At 40.5% G+C, this 25071-nt stretch overlaps 1 protein-coding gene across 1 annotated transcript in view; it reads right to left on the bottom strand.

The window, feature by feature from the left end:
- The window catches only part of samd10b (sterile alpha motif domain containing 10b), a 125858-nt gene that overhangs the window by 14088 nt on the left and 86699 nt on the right, over nucleotides 1-25071 (bottom strand). Inside the window, exon 4 of the mRNA XM_067370481.1 lies at nucleotides 1683-1823. Within this exon, the coding sequence (XP_067226582.1) occupies nucleotides 1683-1823 (141 nt within the window). The remainder of the gene's footprint in view (nucleotides 1-1682; nucleotides 1824-25071) is intronic.

Raw genomic sequence — 25071 nt, 5'->3', positions numbered from 1 at the left:
TGCACTCAGGGCGTGTCCAAATCCACTTTTGCTATTTTGATGGCAGAAAAACGGTCCGTGTGCCGGGGCGCATTTTTGAAACGGGTTGTCCCTATTCTCTTAATGAGTAATGGCCGTAACATTCAATAAACCAATCAGAGTGTCATCTCCCATTCCCTTTAAGAGCGGGATGCGCTCGCGCCATGGCGGATTGCTATTTACCTGGCGGAATTTGTTGGCGGAAAAGCTGAACGCTTTTCAAGCGAAGAAACCGATCTGCTCGTTAAAGCGAAGTTAAAGCGGGCTTGCAAATGCAGGCTTTCAACTAGCTCCGCGCGATGAGTCAGTTAATATATATGTGTGTGTATTGGCACGATTGTTCAATTAATTAGCCAATTTCGTTCATCATTATAAGTAGTAATAGGCTGAATTGAAAATAGGTAACCTAATTCTAATACACGCAATGACTATTCATCATTACATTTTTATATTTATGTAGCCTACACAATAATATTCTTTTACACTGTAATCCTTTTGTTTTTAATATTTGGCATGTTTGTGTGATGCGCATCCCTGTGTGTAATAAGCAAAGTCAATGCGCACTGTGGACGCGCCCAGAGGCGCAGTTTCTACCAACGCGCTCTAACAAAAAAATATTGCGCCATTGACTTTAGACTAGGTTTGAGTTGGTCTATGGCGCAGTCTATTTTCAGCTCCTTAAAATAGCAATGCGCCTGAACACACCTCTTTTTTAGACCAGCACGCCCATGGGCGCACTAACTGGCGCAAGTGCATTTACTAATTTAAGGACGTGGCGCTGAACGGGAAAACGTGAACGGCGCCGGACACAAACTAGCAAACACACTTGCGCTGCGCCTTGCGTCGCATGGCGCCGGGTGTATTATAGGGCCCTCAGTGTTCATTCATTCATTCATTCATTCATTCATTCATTCATTCATTCATTCATTCAATTCGTTCAAATGGCTGATTCATTCAGGAATGAAGTAAATGGCTCTCTTTATGAATGGACCATTGAATCATTGGTTCACCCTACTGATTCGCTCAAAACACGGATTCATTCAGAAACGAAGCACCGCTGTGTGTTGCTTAGATATGCACAACAGCCCCGCTTTGGCTTTATAGGTAAATTTTCATTGGCAAAATTAAGCAAAAACAGACAATATCGTCTAAAATACACAATATTAACTTCTTATTTATCAAATTGTTGTATAAAATCAATATCACATTTGCACACGTGCTATTCAGGACAAAAACATCACTCTCGAGTTGTTGCCCTGCTTCATGTTCATCATCAATCACCAAAATTAATTAAATTAACACGTTAAATCAACAGCCCTAATTATATTATATTTGACTGTCTGTTAATTAATTTATTACTTTAAAAAACCCTAAGTAGTATGTAAAATTAAATCAAATTATAAAATATTAATTTACTGCATTGCATGAAAAAAAAATTAAAATGGTTTAATTAAAAAAAACTTAAGTCTAATGCAATCTTTTTGCCAATATATATTAGTAATGGCAATGTAATATTAGTTATAACATGTTATTATAACACGACACAATTATTGAAATCAATTATGAGTTGCACCTCTCGTTCATTTGCCCAGAAGAGTGATCCATTGTTGTCAACTGCAATAATATTGGTTAAGTTCTGTATGTTTCAGGTGTTGGACTCTCACCTCTGCTGAGCAGCTGTAGGTTGCGCACTTCCTCTCTGACCTGTAGCTGTAGGACCTGCTGCAGGACTTCCTGTCTCAGTGTCTCTTGGATTATACCCATCCTCTCCAGCTTTTCTCCATTCAACCGCAACAGGGCACGCCCTGAAAAAGTGTGTGAAGTAGAGGATGAATGACAGTTTAAAAAGTCAGTGCAAGCTTTGTAAAATAGCTAGATGGAACAGAAAAGGATTATATCTGGAGAAAATTTGATCAATAGTATGGAATTGGTTTACATTTCTTTAAATCCTCCCAGAAGCCATCAAATTAATGTCACAAGTTTTGCCAACCCATGAAAAAGTCTTTAAGATGTCTTGCAGCTTTCTGAATATGAAACCAGTAACGAAACTTTCCCTTCCTGCGGTACAGTTTTAGCTCTGCTGCTTCTAAGACACCTAATTTTGCCCAATATATCATTTGTGGATAAAGCAATTCCAGAACATATTGTTATTAGCTCTGTGAAAAAAAAAAAAAAAAATCATCCAAGGTGGTGGATGAAGAGAATGTTGACTATTAAAAAAAAGGAAATACTTTGTATGCTCAACTCACACATGAGCCATGAATTTTTTTGCACTAATTAGTTTTTCAAAAAGGTGACCAAATAGATGAGTCAAAACAACAACGATAACAAACTACTGGAGACACAACAGCAATAGACGCCTGAGTTGACACGCTTGTGTGAGGGGGTTAAGAAACACTACTCTAGTTTAAACACATGTTTTTTTAAGGTTTAAACACATTTTTTTATCCCTCATAGCCTCTGAAGAGAAATAGCACAGATACACTAAGTATTCACACCAAAACTTAAAGGGTTAGTTCACCCAAAATTGAAAATTCTGCTATTAATTTCTCACCCTCACGTCGTTCCACACCTGTAAGACCTTCGTTCATCTTCAGAACACAAATTAAGATATTCTTGATAAAATCCAATGGCTCAGCGAGGCCTTTATTGAGAAAAAAATAATTAACACTTTCAGATGCGCAGAAAGCTACTAAAGACGTATTAAAAGCAGTTCATGTGACTACAGTGGTTCAACCTTAATGTTATGAAGTGACGAGAATATTTTTTGTGCACCAAAACAACAAAATAAGGACTTTATTCAACAATATCTAGTGATGGGCGATTTCAAAACACTGCGACTTGAACGATTTGAAATCGCCCATCACTAGATATCGTTGAATAAAGTTATTATTTTGTTTCGTTTTTTTGGCGCACAAAAAGTATTCCCATCGCTTCATCACATCAAAGTTGAATCACTGTAGTCACATGAACTGTTTTAAATATGTTTTAGTAGCTTTCTGGGCATCTGAAAGTGTAAATTATCTTGTTGTCAATGGAGGCCTCACTGAGCCATCAGATTTTATCAAAAACATCTTAATTTGTGTTCTGAAGATGAACGAAGGTCTTATGGGTGTGGAACGACATGAGGGTGAGTAATTCATGACAGAAATTCAATTTTAGGGTTAACTAACCCTTTAAGTATAGTTTCAGCTTAAGTTTAATTTCAGTTAGTATGCTACCTTAGAAGTCAGCTGCCTACAGTATGTAAGCAGTAGACAGCTTACTAGTTTTGCAACCGAGAGTTTATTTACATCAGCAGTCAGACAGACCGACAGCATACCTCACTGTCCCGTCACTGTCAGAGCCTCGCCCTTCAAAATACATCACAAAGCAGGAGAATTTATTGCCATTCGGCCCAAATGCGCTCGCTCTAATTAAGCGCATAAATCACCTTGTTCTCTCTTACAATATAATCATCCATCCTCATTCTCACCTGGCAAGTACACAGACACTCCCTCACAAGAACGCCAGACATAGAGTTTACGTAACGAGGGTCTATTTTAAGCCTCATTAATGAATGTGTCCAATTTCCTGCACATATTGCTTTGTGTAATGATTACTAATGAAGTCGGTTTATGTAAGGCTGATTTTATGACCTTGGATGAGCTTACCGATTCGTGTGGTGTGTGTCCAGGAACATGGGCGCTGGACAGCTATTCCCCTCCGCAAATGAAACATAATGACCTTAATAACAGCTGGCTGTGGCTATTTCTCTGATGATGTAGTGGAATTGGAGAGATGAGTGCAGTGTGGTTTGGGGGTTCAGAGACTGGATAGCGATGATTACAGTTTTACAGATCATTTACAGAACTTCAAGAGCTGTCCCTTGAGAGAAAACACTACCTGGCATTTAATTACTTTCTCATAAGTGAGATTTGGTTACAGAAACTTCAGACACGGTGAACAAAATGCCTCATCTCGGTTAGTCAGTGGTTAGAGGCAGAACTACTTCTTTCAAGTAATAGCTTTCTTTCCTTCATTAACATATTTCCAATTTAAACAGGAATTTTAGTAGGGCCTCAATAGATACTGGGCAACCCAGGCTATTGTAATAATAATAAAAAAACATGCCTCTACCTAAATTTTTTTGCAAAACTCCAAAAATGTACCTATACATACAGTACAATTCACTGCAGTTTCCAGCTGAAATTAACACTAGTGACAGTAAAACACCAAAAACTTTTATTCCTTTCCATGAAAATTGTGATTACAGGGGCAGATTATCGATTGATAAAGACTTAAAAGGGGTCATGAATTGAGAAATCAAATTTTCCTTGAGCTTTTGACATACAGTATAACAGGTCATCATACTACAAGAATATCCTGTAAGTTTCAGAACTGAAAGGTTCCTTGATAGTCTAAAAACAGCTTTTATTTAAAGGTGCCCAAGAATGCTTTTTCACAAGATGTAATATAAGTCTAAGGTGTCCCCTGAATGTGTCTGTGAAGTTTCAGCTCAAAATACCACATAGATTTTTTTTAAAATTAATTTTATTTTGGGGCATCCTTAACTATACACTGATTTTGGCAGTGCGCCGCCCCTTTAAATCACGTGCTCCCTGCCACACGAGCTCTCGACTATATTACAGTGCATTTACAAAGTTCACACAGCTAATATAACCCTCAAATGGATCCTTACAAGATGTTCGTCATGCAATGCTCCATGCATGCTTCGAATTATGTGAGTAAAGTATTTATTTTGATGTTTATGTTTGATTCTGTGTGAGTTTGAGGCTATGCTCTGTGGCTAACGGGCTAATGCTACACTGTTGGAGAGATTTATAAAGAATGAAGTTGTGTTTATGAATTATACAGACTGCAAGTGTTTAATAATGAAAATAGTGACGGCTCTTGTCTCCGTGAATACAGTAATAAACGATGGTAACTTTAACCACATTTAACAGTACATTAGCAACATGTGTCACAGATCCCTTGTCTTCCTGGACTCCATATCCCATGATCCTCCTGTTTCCACACCTGCACTCACTTCCCTCGTCTGCTCCTCATCAGCACTCATCACCTGCACCTGGACTCTATTGTCAGCACTCCCCATATATTGCACTCACTCCCTGCACTCCTTGTCCGTTCTATGTTGTGATGTTTGGTGTTTCCTGCCTTGTTGAATTAAAGAAGTGTGTATCATTGTGGAAATCCGTATCTGCCTCATCTCTCTACCAGCATACCTTAACAGAAGAACGGACCATTACCAACTGGATTTTCACAAACTGGAATATGGAGACTTCCACCAGCTCCCTGGCTTCTGCTCCTCCAAGGCCTCTCTCCCATCTGGCAGCTGGCGATCGCCTCATCGGGCTCCTTCAGGTGGGTCGTTCGTTGGAGAGGTATGTGGAGGAGTTCGTTGAGCTTGCTTTTTTGACTAACTGGCCCGACGCTCAGTTGATCGCCCTGTTTCTGGATGGACTGGACGACAACACTATCCGTTTTGATGAACCTGTTTTTCGTTTCTCCTTAAGTGAAACTATCAGTTTAATTTTGTGGTTAAATGGCTCCAAATTCTTCGTGGACACGGTTCATGATCAGTGTATGTCTCCAGTCCATCCGGAAACACGGTTGGCCGGGCCAGTCAGTCAATCTCCGCCTTCCTCCGCATGCCCCTCCAGCGAACTCCCTGCCTGCCCCACACGGAACCCACACTCCTCAACTGGGTCCCGAAAGCGGAGGAGGAGGAAACAGCCCGCTCCAGTGTCTCCAGAGCCGGCTCCAGTGTCTCCAGAGCCGGCTCCAGTGTCTCCAGAGCCGGCTCCAGTGTCTCCAGAGCCGGCTCCAGTGTCTCCAGAGCCGGCTCCAGTGTCTCCAGAGCCCGCTCCAGTGTCTCCAGAGCCCGCTCCAGTGTCTCCAGAGCCCGCTCCAGTATCTCCAGAGCCCGCTCCAGTATCTCCAGAGCCCGCTCCAGTCCCCACAGAGCCAGCTCCAGTGCCTGTGGGGATCTTAATTGTATTTGAGGGAATGAACTGGCCCTCAGCTCCAGCCGCCGCCTACGAGCCCTCAGCTCCAGCCGCCGCCTACGAGCCCTCAGCTCCAGCCGCCTCCTACGAGCCCTCAGCTCCAGCCGCCTCCTACGAGCCCTCAGCTCCAGCCGCCTCCTACGAGCCCTCAGCTCCAGCCGCATCCTACGAGCCCTCAGCTCCAGCCGCCTCCTACGAGCCCTCAGCTCCAGCCGCCTCCTACGAGCCCTCAGCTCCAGCCGCCTCCTACGAGCCCTCAGCTCCAGCCGCCTCCGCCGAGCCCTCAGCTCCAGCCGCCGCCGCCGAGCCCTCAGCTCCAGCCGCCGCCGCCGAGCCCTCAGCTCCAGCCGCCGCCGCCGAGCCCTCAGCTCCAGCCGCCGCCGCCGAGCCCTCAGCTCCAGCCGCCGCCGCCGAGCCCTCAGCTGCAGCCGCCGCCGCCGAGCCCTCAGCTGCAGTCTCCGCCGAGCCAAGCTCTCCAGTCTCCGCCGCCGAGCCAAGCTCTCCAGTCTCCGCCGCCGAGCCAAGCTCTCCAGTCTCCGCCGCCGAGCAAAGCTCTCCAGTCTCCGCCGCCGAGCAAAGCTCTCCAGTCTCCGCCGCCGAGCAAAGCTCTCCAGTCTCCGCCGCCGAGCAAAGCTCTCCAGTCTCCGCCGCCGAGCAAAGCTCTCCAGTCTCCGCCGCCGAGCAAAGCTCTCCAGTCTCCGCCGCCGAGCAAAGCTCTCCAGTCTCCGCCGCCGAGCAAAGCTCTCCAGTCTCCGCCGCCGAGCAAAGCTCTCCAGTCTCCGCCGCCATACCAGCTCCAGTATCCGCCGCCATACCAGCTCCAGTATCCGCCGCCAAACCAGCTCCATGCTCCTCCACCCACACATTGACTTTATTCCTTGGCCCCCCCCCAAAAAATACTTGGAGAGGTTTAGGATCATATTGAGGAGTCCAAGTACCCGTGGGTGGGGGACATGTGGGCGCCACACATGTGGGTGGGCCTCTGACATGGCCTGCCAAGGCTCCTGACCCGCCGTGGCCTGCCAAGGCTCCTGACCCGCCGTGGCCTGCCAAGGCTCCTGACCCGCCGTGGCCTGCCAAGGCTCCTGACCCGCCATGGCGCATGGATCCGCCCTGGAGACCTCCACTCCAGTCCACTCATCCCCCGGCACCTGCATGAGGTCTCCAGGGCGCCCGCCCCCCCTCCCGGTTATTCTATTTACGGCGCGAGGACGCGCCTACCGGGAGGGGGAGGTACTGTCACAGATCCCTTGTCTTCCTGGACTCCATATCCCATGATCCTCCTGTTTCCACACCTGCACTCACTTCCCTCGTCTGCTCCTCATCAGCACTCATCACCTGCACCTGGACTATATTGTCAGCACTCCCCATATATTGCACTCACTCCCTGCACTCCTTGTCCGTTCTATGTTGTGATAAAGTGTATGTTTGGTGTTTCCTGCCTTGTTGAATTAAAGAAGTGTGTATCATTGTGGAAATCCGTATCTTCCTCATCTCTCTACCAGCATACCTTAACAACATGCTAATGAAACATTTTGAAAGACAATTTACAAATATCACTAAAAATATCATGATATCATGGATCATGTCAGTTATTATCGCTCCATCTGCCATTTTTCGCTGTTGTTCTTGCTTGCTTACCTTGTCTGTGCACAGATCCAGACGTTAATACTGCCTTTCCTTGTCTAATGCCTTGAACATGGGCTGGCATATGCAAATATTGGGGGTCATACATATTAATGATCCCGACTGTTACGTAACAGTCGGTGTTATGTTGAGATCCGCGTGTTTTCCGGAAGTCTTTTAAACAAATGAGATTTATATAAGGAGGAAACAATGGGGTTTGAAATGTCTTTTCCATGTACTGAACTCTTGTTATTTAACTATGCCAAGATAAATTCAATTTTTGATTCTAGGGCACCTTTAAACCAAGCCCAGATTATAACTGGATGTGCCTCTATATTACGTCATAGATAGGTGAAAGACCGCCTCTGCAGAAGAAGATACACTACATCGCCTACTTCTACATCGTTACCATTGATTCACACATGACAGGTAGTAGGTAAATAATGCTGCCTTCACATGCTATCGGAAATTTGACATTTCCCACTTCTGAAGTCATGATTATGAGTTCATCCCTCGAAATGGGAGGGCGTTCATGTGAAATTTTTACCTAGGATCTCATATTTACAATAATTCCGAGAGCATGTGAAGGCAGCATAACAGACATGACGCTGGATCGAGCAACTAAGCAATAAACACACCTTTGAAGAGTGCAAAATGTTGTGCAGTGCCAGGTTGTGTAAAAACACAGTAGCTGTATTGGATTTACAGAGAGCCTGAAGTTAAAAAATCATGCTGTGCCTTCTATATCGGATCCGACAAGAACGGCACAAAACACTTCTGTGAGTATAGTTTTCACTGTGTCACTATTGCTTTGTTACAGATATGTATGGATTATGTCTAACCAAAATCACCAGTGACCAGTGATTTCTGATATGCAATGATCTTCGGATGTTCTTTGTCTCAAAATAGTTTATTGTCAGTAAATCAAACCAGTGACTAAATGGTCAACTTCACATTGTTCTCTTAGTAGGATGAAAATAATATTTTATTTAAACTGTGATTAAATTATATATAGAAAGTGATGAAAGAACACTGCCTTTACAAAAACAGACTTTTGCCGAAACCCCCATTAGAATCAACAAATCTCTCACTGTAAACCCCAATGCTCAAAATACTTAATTGGTTTGAGTAGGACAAACTTAAACTGAACAAATTAGTTCAGTTAAATTAACTTAACTGTTATGAGTATTTAGAACTTTTTTTTCTTTTGAGTTCACAGAACTGACATATTTCAAGTAAACTGAACTGTTTTATTGTTTTGAGTTGTATGAACTCATTTCTTTTCATTTAGACTAACTTAAGTTTAACTGAATCTGGACTGGGATTTCTATTTCCCAGCATGCTTTGCCTATGCCACTCAAAAGGGAGAGTAAATGCTAAAATTAAGTGTTATATAATGTTTTTTGCACAAGATTAATGGTAAGGGAGATTTAGTAGTGCTTAAAGTTTTGTTATGCTAATTTAGAAGAGTTTCTGTTAATGTGGGTTTTTGAAGAGTTACCATCATGGTGACAAGTAACACATGTGGCTTGGTTTGAGAGCAGGAGGTACTGCTTGATTTGGTATCGATCCGATACCAAGTAAATACAGGGCCAGTATCGCCGATACCGATACCAATACCGATACTTTTTAATAATTAAGGTGGATGCGTCTTCAACCTAAATCTAAATGAATTTTCATGACTTTTAATTTGTTTTTGTGATTTGCATTTTGGGTTATTAATCAGTACTACAAAAGCTTTTGTTCAGAAACAACTTTTGGTTACTTCTGTTTTATTTAAATAAACAAAGTTACAAAATGATTACTTCACAAATATAAAAAATGTAAAAACAAATTCTCTTTTCAAGTAGCATGTTAACAAAAAATGTTTCTCCTCCTTTAGTGCACTTCTTTTCAGGATTTTTTTCTTAAATAAACACAAAGTTTTACTTCACAATAAATATAAAAAATGTCAAGCAAATAATCCTTGTAATACGATATAATGAGTACAAAATAACGTTTCTCCTCTTTAGTGCACTTCTTTTCAAGATTTAAAAAAAATAAAATAATCATAAATAAAAACCAATTACTGTAAATACAAAATATAAAATGTATGGGGGGGGGGGGGGCATTTTCTGTATTTTCTTAGGGTTTACAGTGAAGTAAATAACTCATTTGATTTGCAAGAACTCAATTTTATTTAGTACTGACGGAAAAAATGTGCAGCCCGCCCGTCATTTTGACAGATTACTGAAGCTGATGTAGCTTGTAACTGTAATTCCCACCCCGTCCACTGGTGGTGAGTGCGCTCCAGTGTGGCAGCAGAGCTAAAATGAATAAAATGAAAATGATACACACAGGCGAGTACCTGGTTTAAGTCCATTTTATAATAATAAAGTTATAATACTTATACTTACTTACTTAAGTTTCTAATCCAGTTCATTTTTTTTTTTAAATGGTTCGTTTTGTTATTTTTCTTGACTATAAGTTTATGGTCAATGACTGGCTTTTCTGAGGTAGGCCTATAATGTTACATGACATTGTTTGCAACACTGATTGAACTGACATGATTTCGGTAAGCTGCTGTATCTTTCAACATATTTTTCAATTTTCATTCATGTTTATTTCATTCTGTACAGTGGTAAAGAGGAAAGGATGATCACGTTCACTCATGATCCTCGACAACTGTTCAAGATGAAAACTGAAAAGTGACGCAGTCTTTGATCAACTTTCTTTTCATAATATAAATAAATGCATAGCCTATGCCTATTTACTTATCATGTACGTTCATGAATAAATTAAAATAAAAAATATGGATGAAATCAGAAGCTATTAAATGTCTTATCATTAAAATATAAAAATGAATATATATATATAAACTGGATCCCACCACCACAACACCGGCGGTTGTGGTGATTTCCCACCGCGGAAGTAAAAAATTGCCACCGTCACAGCCCTAGTTACAATGACGAGAACGCTGCATTCATGCACTCAACAACATGTCTTTGATCAGCTACATGCTCATCACTGCAACCTTTCATGCCACAATCTCAATATAATGCTATAATCAACATCAAACATGCCACAAAAGTGGAGTATTGAGAAAGAAGAACACCCATATTCTTTTTATACTTTTTTTCTCACACCAAGAGAAACAGCTGACGGCGTCGATCATAATCCATTTGTTTTTCTTCTTAAGTCACGTTTGATCTTGTGAGTCTCTTTGAGATCTTGTCTCACTGTGAAAATGTTACTACAATTTTAACCAGCAGATGTCCACAGTATGCTATGTTTCGAGTGAATAGTTAGTGTAATCGATCTAATCTAACAGTGAATTTAGCTGATGAAGTCAATATAGTGAAATAAAAACAATGTCTTTTTCACTGCGACTTCAAAAGAAGCTAAACAATGTTGTTGACACTAGCACTGGATACCTGAGGTAATTTTATGTTACACTCTGTTTGCTAGCCTTGCATAATGATCTCATTGTTAATACTTCTCACAATTTATTCCGATGGTATGACTGATTGTTTTCCATATATCCATTTTTAAAGTATCATTGAAAATGGGGTTTGAATTGTCAAACAGTGGTGGCTTTTTCTGGACCTCGGTGGTTAACTTCTCCACAATGTCGTCTGCCATTTTAAATGCGTCAGAGCTTAAATTCGAATGGTTTCTGATTGGCTGTCAGTGTTTTATTGTTCAACAGCTGGAAAAAAAAATCGATCTGAATGTGATCCCAATGATATAATTTCTCTATATCGTTATTGTTATAGCTGTGGTGTGGACACTGCTATTTTTTTATATTTAGAATGATTTTTAGAACCATATTATCACATTATCATATTACCATATTACCATATTTACCTTATCTTAATAGTTATCTTTCTTGGTGTGAACGTATGGTGGCCCAGTAGTGCACAACACAACGAAATTAAAAAAGCAAACATAAGTTCACAACACAACAAAATCGAGCCACAACGCAACGGAATAAAGCCACATCAAAACGGAATCTAGCCACAACACAATGGAATCAAGCCACAACACAACGAAATCAAGCCACAACACAACGGAATAAAGCCACAACACAACAAAATCAAGCCACAACACAACGAAATTAAGCCACAACACAATGAAATTAAGCCACAACACAACGAAATCAAGCCACAACACAACGGAATAAAGCCACAACACAACAAAATGAAGCCACAACACAACGAAATTAAGCCACAACACAATGAAATTAAGCCACAACACAACGAAATTAAGCCACAACACAACGAAATCAAGCCACAACACAACGGAATAAAGCCACAACACAACGAAATCAAGCCACAACACAACGGAATAAAGCCACAACACAACAAAATCAAGCCACAACACAACAAAATAATGCCACAACACAACAAAATCAAGCCACAACATAATTGAATAAAGCCACAACACAACGAAATCAAGCCACAACACAACGAAATCAAGCCACAACACGACGAAATCAAGCCACAACACAACGAAATCAAATCACAACACAACGCAATAAAGCCACAACACAACGAAATCAAGCCACAATACAACGGAATAAAGCCACAACACAACGAAATCAAGCCACAGCACAATTGAATAAAGCCACAATACAACGAAAACTAAATAAAGCCACAACACAACAAAATAATGCCACAACACAACGAAATCAAGCCACAACACAATGAAATTAAGCCACAACACAACAAAATCAAGCCACAACACAACGGAATAAAGCCACAACACAACAAAATCAAGCCACAACACAACGAAATTAAGCCACAACACAATGAAATTAAGCCACAACACAACGGAATAAAGCCACAACACAACGAAATCAAGCCACAACACAACGGAATAAAGCCACAACACAACGAAATCAAGCCACAACACAACGGAATAAAGCCACAACACAACAAAATCAAGCCACAACACAACAAAATAATGCCACAACACAACAAAATAATGCCACAACACAACGAAATCAAGCCACAACACAATGAAATTAAGCCACAACACAACGAAATCAAGCCACAACACAACGGAATAAAGCCACAACACAACAAAATCAAGCCACAACACAACGAAATTAAGCCACAACACAATGAAATTAAGCCACAACACAACGAAATCAAGCCACAACACAACGGAATAAAGCCACAACACAACAAAATCAAGCCACAACACAACGAAATTAAGCCACAACACAATGAAATTAAGCCACAACACAACGAAATTAAGCCACAACACAACGAAATAAAGCCACAACACAACGGAATAAAGCCACAACACAACGGAAACAAGCCACAACACAACGAAATCAATCCACAACACAACAGAATAAAGCCACAACACAACGAAATCAAGCCACAACACAACGGAATAAAGCCACAACACAATGAAATCAAGCCACAACACAACGGAATAAAGCCACAACACAACGGAATAAAGCCACAACACAACGAAATCAAGCCACAACACAACGGAATAAAGCCACAACACAACGAAATCAAGCCACAACACAATTGAATAAAGCCACAACACAACGAAATCAAGCCACAACACAACGAAATCAAGCCACAACACGACGAAATCAAGCCACAACACAACGAAATCAAGTCACAACACAACGCAATAAAGCCACAACACAACGAAATCAAGCCACAATACAACGGAATAAAGCCACAACACAACGAAATCAAGCCACAGCACAATTGAATAAAGCCACAATACAACGAAAACTAAATAAAGCCACAACACAACGAAATCAAGCCACAACACAACGAAATCAAGCCACAACACAATTGAATAAAGCCACAACACAACGAAATCAAGCCACAATACAACGGAATAAAGCCACAACACAACGAAATCAAGCCACAACACAATTGAATAAAGCCACAACACAACGAAATCAAGCCACAACACAACGAAATCAAGCAACAACACAACGGAATAAAGCCACAACACAACGAAATCAAGCCACAATACAACGGAATAAAGCCACAACACAACGAAATCAAGCCACAACACAATTGAATAAAGCCACAACACAACGAAATCAAGCCACAACACAACGAAATCAAGCAACAACACAACGAAATCAAGCCACAACACAACGGAAATGCTCCCGATCACTAGGGGGCTCTCAGAGCTCGGTAAAGTCAGTTTTCCTGTTCTATAGAGTCAGCAGTAATATCAATACCACTATTAGTTCTAACAGTGTGTAACCACCGTATATCGACATGAAATATTAATTCAAAATCATCTACGTGCAAAATAGCTTCATATTTATACCTGTGAATGATTTTACGCGCTACCAAGGTGCATGATGAAGGGAACATCTGCCAATTCCACCAAGTGGTTAAAACGTATAATTTGTATTTATTAAAATTACTTATAACATTTAAAAACAGACATATTCAAATTCCAAAGCTTGTCCGTCTTACCAACGGGAACTAACAAGCTTTGTAATGTGAACATGTCTGTTTTTAAATGTTAAACAAAGTCATTGTAATAAATACTAATTATACGTTTTAACCACTTGGTGGAATTGGTGGATGTTCGCCATGCTAGCGCATCAAATAATTCACAAGTATAAATATGAAGCTATTGTGCACGTAATTGATTTTTAATTAATATTTCATGTCGATATACAATGTTTACATACTTAAAACTAATCATGGTATTGATATCTTTGTAAGACTGTCAACTTTATAGAACAGTGGCAAGCAATACTAATATTCTCTGAGAGCCCCCAAGTGGTTGGGAGCATTTCCGTTGTGTTGTGGCTTTATTTCATTGTGTTGTGAACTTATGTTTGCTTTTTTAATTTTGTTGTGTTGTGCACTACTAGGTCACCGTATGAACGGGCCTTTAGTGTACGTTATTTTCAAATGTGATCAAAAGTGCCACTCACTGGACTTTTGATTTCCGGATGGTAACGATACGTACATTAACCTACATATTAAAACATTGCCATTTCCACATTCATCTGTTATGAATAAAACTGAACATGCTTTTCATGCCACTCACTGGACATTTTGCTTTGAAAGTGTCGCAAAGTGTGTATGCAGCAACATAGTTTTGCAGAAATGTCGCCACAGGCACATTTTTCCAATGAGCCTGGGTTGTATTCAGCTCTGTTGCCATCACAATCAAAGATGCTCTCCACACAGCAAGTGCAGAATGATGATACAACTGCGAGCCAGACTCTTGGGTTACACCATCACAATCTAGTTGTGTTGTGTCGCATCACACTACGCAGCACGCTTCCAGTGTACAGATGGTGCAAACATCTGTGCCCAGATGCCCAAGGCATGCCAATGTCATTATCTGACCTTGGTCAGGAGATAATGAAAGGCTTGTTTCTTTTACGTCACAGCCACAATGATGCAAGACCCTTTCAAAATTAGTAGCAGATAGGGGTGTGACGAGACAGGTATCTCACAAGACGAGACACGAGAAGAGATTTTAAGAAATCCTCAATGACGAAATACATGACTAGAAAAATAGTCTGCAGGTGCATTTGAAATGTTTTAACTAATCATCTTGTAATTAATGTCATTTCAGTTCTACTTCATGAGTATGAATTATCATGCAATAAAAGACAACAATACTCAAGCACTGTAAACGTTTTGCCACAAACTCAACTGACTGGCTTCTCTCCTGTAGGATTTAATGCAAGTCACTTCAGACCTCAGAACTGAGCTTCTACAACTTTTGATCTCCTAACTGAACTCCTTTTCAAAAAATTGATCATAGAAATAAAATTAAAATAATGAATAACACAGTTTCCTCTTAGTCTTATTAAGTACAAACAATACTGTAAGTGCAACTATAATCAAAGTACTCTCTCAATATTCAAAGTGCAAATAGAGACCAAATTTTTCTTCAAGCATGATACAGATCTAAGAGATGGTTACAACTATACAGCCCAGCCTAAGATAGCTTTTTCCCATTGGGAGATATTTGCATGCATCAGGGAGCTGCTTTCAAAATGTGGGGTATTGAAATCGCGTTTGAATGCGTGCTCGCGTTTTACTTTCGCTTTCGATTTCACGATCGCGTGTACTCTGTGAATAGGGAGCGGCAGTGCTGAGTGTACATTTTGTAAGATCAGACATTTGTCAGACGCTTTTAGGCTCTGTTGCGCAATGAATCCTTCACCATGGTCTTGTCAGTCACTTACTTACGTCACGTGATCAGTGAACTCTGATTCCTGCTGAACTACGCACGACCCTGCTGCTCGTGTTGGATGAGCTGGATGGAATTGAAGCGACTGTTATCCAACTCAATTAAATGGTTTTAATTTCTATGAAAATCAAAAGGACAGTGGAGGCGTACACTATAGGAGTTTTAGGAGTACACTATAAATGTCTACAAATGATCTCAAAACTAACAGACACTGACTAAAAACTTTCTTGACTAAAAGCAATTTCGATTTTATTGGGTCTTTAATGTGATTTGCTGTACAGTGGAAGAGATCAGCTGCAAAACTGAAGCTATTTTACAGAAATATTAAAGAGATACTGGAGCGGGCAGTGTGAGAGGACAATGGTGTGTGTGTGTGTGTGTATGTTTGAACAATAAAGAACAAAGCCCTTAACCTGAATCGCAAGGTGAATTACAAACAGAGAGAAAGAGAAGGATGGCAAAAACAAAGAGAGGCCTGGAACACTATACTAAAATGGCCCATCCTCAGCATATTACAGTAAATCACTGCAATTCACAGGACACCACTTTATTAAGCTCTGTCTCTTGGCTCTATATGTATGATATACAGTAGGAATCTTCATCTATAATATCCAGAGAGCTTCAATGGGAAATAGGAAATGTTTTTTCCATTTTGGAAAGGTGATTTTTAAAGTAAATTTCTGTACAATTGTGAAAGAACATATTTGCATGCTATTAAATTGCAGTGGCTGACACTAAATTAATGTGTAGGGACTTTCATGAACTTGTGATGGGGTTGAACAATTCAAACTAAGATTCCTACAGCTCTGCAGCTCTCTCTGTTATCAATGTGTGCTGCTTGCCCTGTTATCTCCTATGTGATTTATGGATATGCCATGCTTGACAAATCGTGACGAATGAAGAAACGACAAATTATGAATATTAAATGAGAGCAGAACTGGACAAAAGTTGTGATGTCACATTTTCTGGAGGTAAATAAGTGGTGTGATGAGGGGCATCAAACTTCACAGACACACTCTAAAAAAATGCTGGGTTAAAAACAACCCAAGTTGGGTTGAAAATGGACAAACCCAGCAATTGGGTTGTTTTAACCCAGCGGTAGGGTTAAATGTTTGCCCAACCTGCTGGGTAGTTTTATTTAACTCAACTATTGTCTAAAAATTACTGTATTGCTTAATTAAAATTAACCCAAAGTATGTTGGAAATGAACATTTATTACTGTAATGTTCAATGAATAATTATTAAACAATAAACATTTATTAAATTGCTTATTAATAAATTTATATTAATAAACTATTAAATTTATATTAATAAAATATCAAAGCTTATTAATAAACATTCACCTTTTGTCTATTATTGTTGCCTCTAATTGCATCTGGTATTTAATTTCCCAACTATTTTGGGTTCAGTTTTATAGCAATTTTTAAACAATAGTTGGTTTAAATAAAATTACCCAGCAGGTTGGGCAAACATTTAACCCAACCGCTGGGTTAAAACAACCCATTCGCTGGGTTTGTCCATTTTCAACCCAACTTGGGTTGTTTTTAACCCAGCACTTTTTAGAGTGCACAGATACATCCAGTTTCATTTTTTTTTTCATCAGGGTCCGAGCACCGATGGTATGAGGAAATGGGTGCAAAATCTGTAAACCCAACAGGAAGTGAGATATTTTGAATTTTCTCTTCAAAATTTTGGCACTTTTTGCCATTTCCACACATTGTACTTTAACAAACTCCTCCTAGAGCTTTAATAAGATCAACATCATATTTAATCAGTCTAATCTTAAGGCCTTTGTGATGTTAAATTGCGAAGATCTAGAGTTTTCGCTGAAGGGCGTGTCCGTGGTGTCCTGACAATTTCATTGTTTCACCATGAAGTTGTTGGAAACAGGACGTTGTTGTAACTTGGGCATACAATGTCCGATCTGCCCCAAACTGCACATGTATTATAAGAGTAGTGGCCTAAAGATATCTATATGCCAATATTCAGTTGGTCATAGCGCCAGCTGCTGGCAACAGGAAATGGCATGCTTTACACTGTAATGCACTACCTGAAACACATTTTCATTAAGCCACGAAGTGCCAAACATACTAGAAACACGTTAAATCATGCAACATTTGGCTGAGTGCTAATGTATGCGATTAACGCCACGAAAAAGGAAGTTGTTGTAACTCAGGCATACAATGTCCAATCTGCTTTAAACTTCACATGTTTGATAAGTCCTGTCCTGGCCTGAAGACATCTGCATGGCAATATTCAGTTACGGTCAAAGCGTCACCTGTTGGCAGCAGGAAGTGTGGCACTTTGAAATGACTTTGCCATAATTCTCCTGTATTTACTCGCTTACATGCATGTCACCCACTGTTCACTATTTCCCTAAGGCCAATGGGTGGCAGTGAGCCAGGGTGCAAGGGCCCTTTCATCGCTGCTTGCAGCTTTAATTATCAGCTGTTTTTATATGAATGTGACTGATCTAGTGTCAGCTGTACCACTAATAGAGTGAACAAAGGTTTAAGAAATATTTTACAAAAAAAAAGTATATAACTACTTTATATATTAGAATGCATATATTTATTTTTATTTTCAAGAATTGCCTGCATGACACCATATATTATTGCATAACACATCATATATTATTATATTTTATATTTTATTTTATTTAGTTTTGTTTCTTACTTTTTATCTGTAATGTACATTAGGGTGTTTTGTGTTACATTTTCTGTAATACAATGAATGGCCATATTTTATGGACAGGTCACTTTTAATGAAATGATTCATCATGTGGCTTACATCAGTACATTTCCCCCCAGTTTCACAGACAAGGCTTTGAAATTGAATTTATCTTGGCATAGTTGAATAACAAGAGTTCAGTACATGGAAATGACATACAGTGAGTCTCAAACTCCATTGTTTCCTCCTTCTTATATAAATCTCATTTGTTTAAAAGACCTCCGAAGAACAGGTGAATCTCATCATAACACCGACTGTTACGTAACAGTCGGGGTGTACGTCCCCAATATTTGCATATGCCAGCCCATGTTCTTAACATTATGAAAGGGATTACACGTCTGGATCTGCACAGCTGAATCATCAGACTAGGTAAGCAAGCAAGGACAATAGCGAATGGCAGATGGAGAAATAATAACTCTTTCTAAATGTTTCGTTAGAATGTTGCTAATGTACTGTTAAATGTGGTTAAAGTTACCATCGTTTCTTACTGTATTCACGGAGACAAGAGCCGTTGCTATTTTCATATTTTCATTCAAACACTTGCAGTCTGTATAATTCATAAACACAATTTCATTCTTTATAAATCTCCAACAGTGTAGCATTAGCCCGTTAGCCATGGAGCATAGCCTCAAACTCATTCAGAATCAAATGTAAACATCCAAATAAACACTGTACTTACGTGATTAGACATGCTGCATGACGAACACTTTGTAAAGATCCATTTTGAGAGTTATATTAGCTGTTTGAACTTTTTTTATGTTGTTTAAGGCAAGCGCGAGCTCTTGGGGCGTGGAGCACGAGATTTAAAGGGCCACACACCCTGAATCGGCTCATTTCTAATTATGCCCCAAACAGGCAGTTAAAAAAATCTATGGGGTATTTTGAGCTGAAACTTCACAGACACATTCAGGGGACACCTTAGACTTATATTACATCTTTTAAAAAAAAGTTCTAGGGCACCTTTAAAATGCATGTTTGAGCTGTTTTAACTGAAAGCAACTTGCACTGAAATATCTTAAAAGATGTATATTTAAAAAAAAAAGAAGTTTTTTTTCTAAAACACAATTATTAAAGCTACTTAAATGTCCTAATTGAACTGAGGCCTGTCTGTGAAACCAGGCATTTAAGTTTCTGACCACAACCAAAACAATGTTCTTATGCAAAATTCATTTTTTTTGTTGTTGTTTGTTTGTTTTTAACCGCTAGAGGGCCAAAAGTTACATAGTGTACCTTTAACTTAGTAAAATATACAGTTAAGTTGTAAACTATATAGGCACCAATCCTGTAATACAGTACTTAAAACATTTTCACAGTTTTTTTTTTTTTTTTTTTTTTACAATGTATTTAAGAGGATATTTTTTGAGTGGTAAAAATGCATATCTGTATAAAAACAGGCAGCACTACATTATACTGTATAAAAGATGTTATATGCAGGAAATAAATGCAGATCCAATCCAGGAAGCATAAACAAAAAGGATTGAAATTATATGCATTATTATATTCATTATATGAATTCTGTAGTTCTACCAAAATAAATTCAAATTTCCAAAATAAAACCATCTAATTCAGAACAAATTCAGGACCAATTCATATTCTTCAAGCTAATTTAACAACCTTTTCAAACCACACTCTCCATACATCCATCTTCATGTTAAAGAGCATCAATTACTGAAGTATATCATATTAATCCTGATGTATAGGCTGTTAAATAAATTGCTGGTGTATGTAACTACTAGGGGCTTATGGGTTATTACTGGACATGCCCCACTGACCCAACCTCCAGTTGCCCCTGGGGCTTTAGGGGACAGTCACGGGCCAACTCTGACCCAGTTTCCAGCTCCGAGAATTCACACATCGCTATGGGGATTGCATTTGCTTCCCAGTCACTCACAATAGGCTGGGAAGAACAATTAGAGCATGGGTGATGCTAACAGCATTACACAGGATAATGGAAACGTCCGTAACTAGCCAGAGGTGCTTCTTGAGGCTGATATTTGGACGCTTTGATGCACAACATTGAGGTGCTTGCTTTTAAACCTCTATAACACACACGCTAATTCAATGCTTTTAAATTCAGCCCTCCAGAAACACTTTATCCAGAATTGCTGTTTGTCTGAGGCTTTTGTGTAGCAGCAGACAGCACAGGTGAACAGAGCAGAAATGAATTCCCTGCAGACAGGTTTAATGTGCTCCCAAATAATGCCCTGAAGATAGTGATAGAGGTGCTGTCAAAAAACAAGATGAGGTGGAGTATAGAGGAAAAAGAAAAATGGTTTCAAACAGTTGGTCTTAAAAAGTGTACTTTGTTTTCAATTGATCTTACATTTATGACAAAAAACGGAAAAAAAGGGCAGACTGAAAAAAACATTTAGTTACTTCATGATATAAATATATCATCCATCCCAGCAAAATTGTGATTTGCTACTGGGTCAATGACAAATAAGTGTGTACATGAAAAAAAGAAAAAGGAAAAACTTTTCAAAATTTAGCTTAAAACTAATGTCCCACATAAAATGTACACTTTAAAAACATTCAGATTGAAGATTTCATAATTTTTCAAAAACATTGAAATATATTTTGAGGGTTAATATATGCTTTTTTTTTAACAAGGTGACCTAACATTACTTTATCATAAAAAGTCAGATTATCAGATATTTTAAGAACTGTATTGATCTTTATGAAGGTCTGGTTATTTATTTATCAATTTCATTCGAATGAATCATCATTTTATGTAACAAACATTAGTGTAAGTAGTACAGTTTGTGCTGCAGATCATTTCAATAGTTCGATTTAACAGTTTAATTTACTATAGGTCCTTGCTAACATTGCCCAAATGTACACTTTTTTAATGTATAAAAACTGGTTACGGTTTAGTTGATGACAATAAACTCCGTATACAGAGTTTATTAAAAGTACACTTTTGAATTCTATGGTTTTACATATCAGGACATACTAAAGAATTATCTGGTCCTTGACATGTCATAAAATTATATAAATACAACCTCAGTGTTGCGTTTCTAGTGTGTAGGAATACGCACGACGAGGAGAATAAGATCAAAGTCCAACTTTACTAGATAATCCAAAATAGCATACAGGGAACACAGGAGTGTAACACACACTAACATACAACGTATAACCGACAAACACAAGAGTGAAGGATGAGTGAATATATACAAGTCCCAATGAGTCCTAATGATGATGATTGTCCTCAGGTGCGTGTGATGATGATGACATGCAGGTGCAGGGTAGAGGGGATGCTGGGAAGTGTAGTGCAGGAACCAGTGGTTGTAACAGTACAGCCCCCCTCCGGCAAGGCGCGTCCTCGCGCCGTAGAGGAACATCTAAAGGTGCAGGCCGGAGGGGGTTCAGGGGGTGGACGGTGACGCTGGAGGATGAGTCTGACGGAGGCCCAGTCCCCAACCAGGATGCTGTACATCGGTGGCGGCGCTGAAGGGAGGAGCCATGGTGGTGAAGGCATCAGCACCACCTTGGGGACGAACGAAGCCGCGACGATGGAGGAGAAGCCCACGGCGCAGATGGACGACAGATGGCGCAGCTCGATGACGATGACCCAGGTGACCGCGACGGAGCCACAGCGACGACCATCCGAGGAGGATGCAGGGATCCTGAGGGCTGAGGTGTAGCTGGAGCGACCGAGGGCGGCGACGGAGCCTGAGGGAGGGCGAAGTTAGCTGGAGCAGTAGGGGTGGAGGGCCGGAGAGCAACAGACGGCCCCTAAGTCCGTTGCGTAGGCGGTGTGACGTCCAACCCAGGTGCAGTTGACAGTCCGAGGCAGCTCCGCGAAGCCAATGGCTCGAAGGTCCCAGCAGACGACGAGGGAGGAGCGTAGGTGAAGGAGTCAGGTCGATGGGTTGAGAAGGAGAGACGGGAACAGATGTTGGAGGCAGAGCCACGGGAACTTCATGCCTCGGAGGAGATGGCTTACAGTGGTCCCGCGGTGTCACCACGTCACTGAGAGGAGGTGATGGTGGTGTAGCGGGACTGATGGGAGACAGCTCGGGAAGAACAGCAGACTTGGTTGGGGTCAGGGAAGAAGGCAGAGATGGAGATTCTGTAGTACATTCCAGTAGAGGATGTGGCAGAGAGAGACTGGTAGAAATGGGAAAGTCCAATATAGAGTTCTCAAACAGCTGGGAAGTAATGTTGGTGGACTCACTCTCAGTGACGGGCGGGTGGGGCTTCTCTCCAGCTCGAAATCCTCAACACCTACTCCCTCGCCGCTGAAAGGGACCCCCGACTCGAACTTCTCCTCTGATGGAAATACCTCAGGCTCTGGGGTGATGTCAAGCTCAGTCGCTCCTCCTGGTGCGGGCTCTGACGTCACAGTGGGGTCGTCGTTACCATCGGCGGTGGGTCTCTGGTTGGGAACTGGGTACGGGGGGGGTTCCGGATCGGGGCTGCTTGAACTCCATGCATTTCAGCATGGCCTCCCTCCAGTTCAAGCCAGTGGTATCAGGCAGCACAAAAGGTCCATTGTAGCTCGCCCCGATCTGGTATAACTTCCTTAATTCCTCATCCTCCAGCTGACTGTTGACGGCAAAAAGGAAAAAACGTGAAGAATAAACAAAAAAGTCATGGCTCTCCAGAACCAATGTGATGAATTTGGCCCATTCATCCATTTGGGCGGTCGGTTATCCTGTAACGTTTCTAGTGTGTAGGAATACGCGCAACGAGGAGAATAAGATCAAAGTCCAACTTTACTAGATAATCCAAAATAGTATACAGGGAACACAGGAGAGTAACACACACTAACATACAACGTATAACCAACAAACACAAGAGTGAAGGGTGAGTGAATATATACAAGTCTCAATGAGTGCTAATGATGATGATTGTCCTCAGGTGCGTGTGATGATGATGATGATGACGTGCAGGTGCAGGGCAGAGGGGATGCTGGGAAGTGTAGTGCAGGAATCGGTGGTTGTAACACTCAGATGAACAACAACACATGGCATATTACACATTGTCATGGTTTATTTAACAAAAACTAGGCCAAAATGGAGAAGCCATGTGTGACAAACTAAGTACACCCTTACTGTTAACATAGGAATTAAGAGGATAAGTATCAGACAGGCGCTGATAATCAAATGCCTTTGATTAACTGGTGATCAGAAAGTGTGAGAACTTCTATAAAATCAGAAGTTTTGGCAGTTTGCTGGTCTGAAGGCTTCAGATGTGTTAACACAATGCCAAGAAAGAAAGACATCAGCATTGATCTTAGAGAAGCGATTGTTGCTGCCATCAATCTGGGAAGGGTTATAAGGCCATTTCCAAACAATTTAATTTGAAGTCCATCATTCTACAGAGAGGAAGATTTTTCACAAGTGGAAAACATTCAAGACAGCTACCAATGGCAATTTGGCCATTTATAAGTATTGGGGGGAACTGTCTATGTGCACTGCTCAGAGAAACTGCAAAAAACCCAAGAGCTACATCTTAAGACTCTACAGGCCTCAGTTGGCATGTTAAATGTTACGTTCACGACAGTACGATTAGAAAAAGACTGGACAAGTATGACATGTTTGGAAGGGATGCCAGGAGAAAGCCTCTTCTCGCTAAAAAGAAAATGGCAGCATGGCTTAAGTTTTGCAAAGTTGCATCTGAACAAACCACAAGACTTCTGGAACAATGTCCTTTGGACAGACGAGACCATAATGGCCATAATGCACAGTGCCACATCTGGCAAAATCCAAACACAACATATCAGCACAGTCACCTCATACTAACTGTCAAGCACGGTGGTGAAGGAGTGATGATTTGGGCTTATTTTGCAGCCACAGGACCTGGGCATCTTGCAGTCATTGAGTCGACCATAAACTCCACTGTATACCAAAGTATATCAGTCAGAATTGCTGAAAAAGAAAAGAATCAAGGTGTTGCAGTGGAGACCTCAACCCTATTGAAATGCTGTGGTGAGAGCTGTGCATAAACAAATCTGCTAAAAATCTGCTCAAAAGTTTTATCATGTGTTTGTATCTGCATAAAGCTGCAGTCTGTCATTTTTTGTTCAGTTAAAAATGATCCAAAATCCATTTTTGAGCAAGTACATAACCAGCCAGTGTTCAAAACTATCTCCTTACCTTAGCCCGATTCAGAACGGTAAGCTTGTGATAATGTTTTCTAATTCGAGTGGTACTGGTGGGTTTCGAGCATGCAGCCGTTCGTCTTTGTGTCATTACGTCACGTCTGTTTACATAAAGAAGGAGTCTCAGCTAGAAGGATATGGCATGTGAGGAGGCTGCAGGTGATGGATTATTTATAGCCTTTTGTCACAGAGGCTGAAATAATTAAACTTGACTACGGGTGAATCTCCAGTCGTCACTGATGATTCTCATTTAGACAAAGCAAAAGACTTCAGACTGTGGAGTGGCTACAGAAAATGAAATCTACAGGTAACGCTAATACACACTAAATACACATAGTCACGCAAAGCTGATGTTGTTAACATTAACAATTTGAGAACAAAGTATAA

Source organism: Chanodichthys erythropterus, chromosome 20 (genome assembly GCF_024489055.1).
Source record: "Chanodichthys erythropterus isolate Z2021 chromosome 20, ASM2448905v1, whole genome shotgun sequence".
NCBI classification, from domain to species: Eukaryota; Metazoa; Chordata; class Actinopteri; order Cypriniformes; family Xenocyprididae; genus Chanodichthys; species Chanodichthys erythropterus.
Note: the sequence above shows the minus strand (reverse complement) of the source record. Positions and strands in the feature narration are given on the sequence as shown.